Source organism: Amphiura filiformis, chromosome 15 (assembly GCF_039555335.1).
Source record: "Amphiura filiformis chromosome 15, Afil_fr2py, whole genome shotgun sequence".
In the NCBI taxonomy this organism is placed as follows: Eukaryota; Metazoa; Echinodermata; class Ophiuroidea; order Amphilepidida; family Amphiuridae; genus Amphiura; species Amphiura filiformis.
Window position 1 is genome coordinate 21,367,703 of NC_092642.1, and position 6,688 is coordinate 21,374,390.

General features: G+C 39.5%; 1 protein-coding gene across 1 annotated transcript; it reads right to left on the minus strand.

The window, feature by feature from the left end:
* Positions 1-669: 669 nt before the first annotated feature.
* On the minus strand, positions 670-4,007 carry LOC140170794 (uncharacterized). The gene is made up of 2 exons (XM_072194015.1): positions 3,724-4,007; positions 670-2,163 (listed from the first exon to the last, which is right to left on the minus strand). The coding sequence occupies exons 1-2, from the start codon at positions 3,805-3,807 to the stop codon at positions 670-672; spliced, it is 1,578 nt and encodes a 525-aa protein (XP_072050116.1). The 5' UTR covers positions 3,808-4,007.
* Positions 4,008-6,688: the final 2,681 nt, after the last annotated feature.

The following is a 6,688-nucleotide window of genomic DNA, read 5'->3' on the forward strand; positions in this document are numbered from 1 at the left end:
AGCACCGTTTTATCATCTGTGCAAGGATCTTGTGTGCATTCTCACAGATTTTTTGTCCTGGGTGCCAAATGTTGGGCTGTGAAAGTGAAGGAAGTCCAGGAAGTTGTCCCATGACAGTGCATTTTGCTGTTGTGTCAGTTCGACAACTGCTTGGTTACTGACATGTGTTTTGAGTAGAGTATTAAGGTAATCCTGTGTGTAATTTTGGTTCATTTTGATTGACAGTATTTTAAGATATGACCTAGTGATTCACAAGTTGTAAAAAAATATAAGTTTCTTTTTGAGCTCAGTTTACATACAAATAAATGAAGAAACAAGATCAAATAATAAAATTACTATCAAACAGAAAATAATAGCGACAAAAGCAAAATATTAAAGTATTGTACACAATCGAGACACTTTTATGGAACAAAATGTATTTTTGAATGTCAGACTGCTTAAGAACCGAATTGTCCGACAGTTACTAGGAATGTCTGTTCCTTTGTAACACGTTATATACTACAATTGCGGAATGGAAGCTATAAATGTCACAAATAGGTAGAAAAGTGAGCAAAATCATCTTGGCATGTAATTCTCCAAACATAGAAATCAATTCTGGGGAATCATTATGGAAATCCGCTTCATCATTTTCCAACCATTTATGGCCGATCGAAACGCAAAACCAAATTCCTATATTAACTGCAACAAGATAATGAACGTAAATTTTGTAAATTTGTCCATCTTCTGGTAAGCAGACGTAAAAATATATTGGGCTGTCAAAATCAGCTGTGTTTGCCCCCAAACGTGGATGATACTTCCAATCCAATACACGATTTGAAATATTACTTCTAATGTTGTTGCATTTTGTCCAGCGTGAATTAGACGACCAAATTGAGCGATGACTCTGACAATGTTATAAACGAAAAGTGCAGATGATGTAAATAAAAGTAGATAGTCACTACTACTAAATGGCTTTATCCTTGTGATGTTAATGTTATTTTTGTTTAATTTGTAGAGTGACACAAGTATCAATAATATCAAAGGTCCAAAAACAGTGCTATTAATAATATCCCATAACAATCTAAGGGGTGTATTTTTCTGTTTGATAATCGGTACAGGCGATAATAGATCGAAGTGATCGACGGCATATGAAGTGACATACAAAAACGCAAGGAAATTTGAGAGAATAATAATGATAGTAGTTTGACGGTGTTCAAATTTATCAGTTTTTGGCTCCTGTTGGACGCTGGAGTTCGTAGAAGACAAAGAATCCTCGTCATTATGAAGCAAAGTGTCAGAATCTTCCAAGTGATCTCCGTCGTCCAAGTCATCACCAATGGTTGTTGCAGGCGCGTTGTTGCCGTCATTTGGTTCATATTCAAGTTGGTACTTTGACTCGTGTCGCATTGTATTCCACAGCCCCAGTAAGCAAGCAGCCGATATGGAAAGAAACTCGACAAAAAATGGCTGCAAGAAACTTTGGACAATTTCAAGCCCCGTTTCAAAATTGATATGATCGTGATGAGAGACGTTGTGTGTTGCGTTTTTTGCTCCTGAGAGACTCCACAATGGACACATCGTTACAGATACCCATATACATACTTCTGCTCCAAGCATTACTGCGATATAGTAATGGAACAGTTTGCAATTTTTCAACACAACTGCATGATAATTTTTAAGGAAGATTATAAACAATAGACAGCATAAAAGTGTGATAGTACTTTGCACGATTTGGATCTTGTCGATGTGTTTTTCAGACGCGACTTTTACAAGTTCGCTGACTAGATACAAAATGCTTCCAATACCAAATGCTACGATTTGAAACGATGAAGAATGACTATGATGGGCGCGATTTCTGACGCCATTCTCGTCCGTATATAGGACCAACTGCACATGCGCATTTTTCCATCGGCGGACTGGTATCGCGATGTAGCCAGTATGAATCAGGTGTTTGTACCTCAAGATAAACCAAAGACAAAGAATTATGAGGCATAATGTGTATAGACTTCCAAAACATTGAGCGACTATATTCAGATATGGTTTAGAACTTTGTAACTCCACTTCTGGTGGAATTGCGAATAAAGTCAATGCCATAGCAGTGCCGCAACTGCCCAGAAAGAACGCGAGGATGAAGGCCGAGTAGTAGTTGCCATGGTTCCTGAACGGTTTGCCATCTGTGGTTGCCTGAAAAATGTTAACGTGACAAACCATCAAAATACGAAGGGAAAACACAGCGTACATTCGCCTCACACACACCCACCCACCACACCCACCCCATTCCATACGAGGACATGCAAAGTAAACACACTATCCAATCGAGGACACACCAGTGAATCGACATGCCGTGGACATGTACACATACACCACTCACCCCGCACCACCACCTTATCTTTATGGGGGACCAAGTGTGTGTAGGTGTGTAAACCTTGTGGGGTGTCATTTTGACATTCCCTCTTGACACTCTATGTCAATCATTTTGAAATGTCCTATTGGCTGTTCGCCTAGTGTATATAAGGCGCATCATAATGTTTGTTTGCTCTGATGATGGCACTCGCCAGAGTTCCGAAAGTTCAGCCCTCTGAAAAGGAATTATCTAGGGACAGATCAAACCTTACTCAAACATTGTGGGGATTACAAGTTCTGTACTATAGCTTACTATCTCTCTGAGATCAAAATGTCCCCACAAGGCTCAGGTCCCAATAAGGCATACCCTGTGAGAGACTTGCTCCTAAGGAGGTGGGCTTCACACGCGGTATACCCAATAGGTCATTTTAAAGCATTTAGTTTATGGGAATGTGGCCTTTGTCCCCACAAGCTAAACACTGCCCCGTAGGGATAAAAGCTGCTGATCCTGTAAATTACATAGAACAATGTTGTCATCACCATGAACCATACACTGGTGGTACAAATGTCACATGAACAACTAGGTCATAAAGATATCAACTTCACTGGCTAAGGGCTGTGCTCTGTGAGCACAATGTCTGGTTTAAATTAAAAATATATATAAATAGCGCCCTCAATTTGCTCACAAATACCACAAAAAGCAGAAAAAGATGAATAATTTGATATAGAAACGAAAATCTATGTTAAAAATTGCTACAAATAAATGTGTATTCAATTTATTACTAGTGTGCTAGCTGTTGGTATTATTCAGGTCTATATTTGAACATTATAATAATATTTTGTTAAAACAAAATGATCACATCAAACAGCCGTGAAGAGAGGGTGTGCTCTAAATAGCGTTTAACATCATTTCCGTCATCCTGTACCTATCGACAGACTGTGGACAGTCCCCTTTTAGGTATGTGTCCACAGTTGGAGGTGTGTTACCACCACAAATATGCAGTGGCGTAGCTGCCGGGGGGGCAGGGGGCAATTCCCCCGGCAAAAATTGCCTATTTGGGCCCCGCCCCCTAGTGCAAGGAAAAAAAAGTAAAAAGATGGGAGATAGAGGAGAGAGAGGAGGAGAGAGGAGGGGCAGAGAGATGGGGAATCCATACGATATGCAATACCATACGATTATCATCAATAAGCCTAGCAAAAATTGTCTATTTGCTCCCCCCCCACACACACACACATTTTTGTTTGGTGGATTTGACCCCCGGCCCATACAGGCTTGCCAGCCTGGAAAAAAATCCCAGCTATGCCGCTGCAAATATGGCCTAGTTTGGCAGCGAACACCTACCCTCCTCCACACACATATTAACACAGTTTTCAACCAATTCTAATGGTGATTATACTTACTGGGTTGTTGCAAGCCATTCTGCTGGCTTGGTCTTCACCCGGAGGGTCATCAGTGTGAATTTCAAAGTCAACGATTGTGGACATAATTATTTCTATTGTTGTGAACAACAATTAATTCCACATTGCATTCTATAACATGTCTCAGTAGAGGCTATAACTGTCTCATTGTCTCCAGTAATAAAATACAATGTTCATCATAAAAAGAGGAATACGATTCGGGAAATAATAGTACCGAACCTACGAGTTGAATTTGGCTTAAGGCGTGTCGGAGCCTTCGGGTAATATCTTTCCAATTTTGGTTATTTTGCTTAATAATACAGTTTACCACTGCATAGTAACAGACACCACTCCAACTGGCTTCAACATAACAGAATATAATGTGAATCTACCGAGGCAGAAAATCATATTGTTAGTAGTAACATTCATATTTCCTTGTTTCGTATCAATAAAACCGGTGTTATTCTTCAATTTGTTAAAGGGTCTATTCTTTAAAGGAGCATTTCGTGATTTCAACATATTTTTTTCAATATGTATTGACACTGACTGTCGACAGGCAGAAAATACATATTGAATAATTTATTTCGCAAACGATCGAATCTGCAAGAAATTATTATGTAGGTGACTAGGTCCCTACATACATGTAGGCCTATGCTGGTGTATTTACTATTGATATGACAAAATCTTAACTCCTTGAATATATTGCGTTATTTTTGGTATTTGTAAAAAGCGTTTGTAAGGCTTGCACATGAATATATGTGTTGAAAGAATATGATGATCTTTAGTCCGCGTATTGAAAACCCAGCCTGCGTCTTGAAAACAAAAACTGACAAAATAATCGACTTTTCTTGAGTTGGTAACGTTAAAGAGGGTAATGAGCATGCGCAAATCGTGATTTCAGCTGATGAATGGCAGGGGAGCATGCGTAGGCCTATGTATAGTGGGAAAGAAACGATATCTTTCTATCGTATAGGTGGTGTTCGTACAGGTACAGGTGGTGTGTTATACTTAGCCCGAGTGCTCGGCCTTTATCTCAAAACTATGCTGCTTACACTAAGAAACGTATAAAAAACGTATAAAAGACGTGTAAAGTTGTTCTCTAAAACATAGTTTTCTCAGTAATCAGATATCGCAGCGAGTGAAATGTTGGTGCATTGGATGTAGCTTAACATTTTCTTTGTGTGTTTATACACATTTTTAGAATACATTTGAAAATCCTTCGTTTAAAGCCTTTTTACCCACCATGTTCACAAGATCAAAAACGCGTTTCATGACGTTTTTTTTTTTTCAAATATGCGCCCCGTATAAAACCACGCCGAGTGATTGTTTTCTTCTTTTTTGTATTGTACTACAAATCGATCAAAGAAATAATGTTGCCATGGGGAAGAACCAAATACAGTACCGATTAAATTTCAAAAGCCCGTTTTTGGGAAACATTTTCGAGAATCTTGATTGAGAAAAATTATCGATATATATTATCGATATCTTGATTTCTTAACGGTCTGTCGATTACTCTACCATTTGATTTTCATTCAAAATTGAAGCTACTTTTGCAAAAAAACCGAGTTTTTTCGTCATCGATGCGACCGATAATAATCAATAAATTTTGGATTTATAGGTAAAAACGCCGGGCAACAACGAAAGTCGCCGCTAGCTCAGGCACCACTCCAACTCGCCTTAATCTACCGAGGCGGAAACCAATCATGTTAATTATTAGCATTCATAGTTCCTTATTCTTCAATGAGTTGAAGGGGTTATCTTTAGGGACCGTTCACAAACCCTTTTGACCCTTCTAAGGATGGGCCCTGAAAAAATGACCACAAATTTTCCTGGGAACATTGAGTTTATATGCTTTTCTATGGGGTGACCCATAATTTTGATGCTAAAAAGGGGGCCTGAAATTTTTGAGGTCTGTAAAGGGGGGGGGGGACCAAAAAAAATTTTGCGATGATTTTTTTGCATCAGCCCCCCCCCCCCTTAAAGGGACATTTCGTGATTTCAACATCTTTTTTCAGTATGTATTGATACTGAGAAAATATATATTGAATTATTTCTTTGGCAAACGATCGAATCTGCAAGAAATGATTATGTAGGGCCCCTACATACATTATGTAGTCCAAGGTTTTTGATGTCTCAACTCTTTCAAACTTGGCATGGTGGAAAAGTCCATTGTCCATCATTGCTGATTACCAGACTTATAGTGCTCGTACCCGTACTCGAGTCCCAATTTCCATACCCGTACCCGTACTTATACCCATGGCTTTGGACCCGTACTCGTACATGTACTCATGCCCTATTTTGTCTTCGGACTCATGGACTGGGACGGTGGGACCCGTACCCGTACCCGTACTCATGGCCTGGGACCCGGACCCATACTCATGGCATGGGACCCGTACCTGTATTCATGGTCCGGGACACGTACCCGTACCCATGGGTACCATACAGTATATGGCTACACAAATGCAGGAAATCCCACTGTGAGTCCTCTGATCATAATCAAAACAAATAGGTTACATCATGGATGGGGTTGGGTGGGGAGTATCGCATGGATCCAGATAGCAAGCTATAGCAAGTGCCCTTAATTTTATTTTAACCTGGTCCTGGGCCCTGAAAAAGGTAAATCCAGCCCTGGCTACACAAAATGTACATGAATGCTACACACATGTCATTGTAACAGCCTGTGCACACACCCCTACATGTATGATACATGTCTCATTCACACAATGACTGATCAATACAGAAAAAAAAACCCAGCAAACTGGGAAAACATTTCGAGATATCTTTTTTTGTGGTGAATTTCAAGTTATCATGTTAAAATATCATTATTATAGCTTTTATTAATCATTTTGATTATTCCCCATCCAAATACACTCCTCTACATGCTGCACACATGAAGAACTACATTGCAATGTGACTGACTGGTGTGAGCATTTCCACCAGCCACATCATGACATGTACTTCTTGTGCC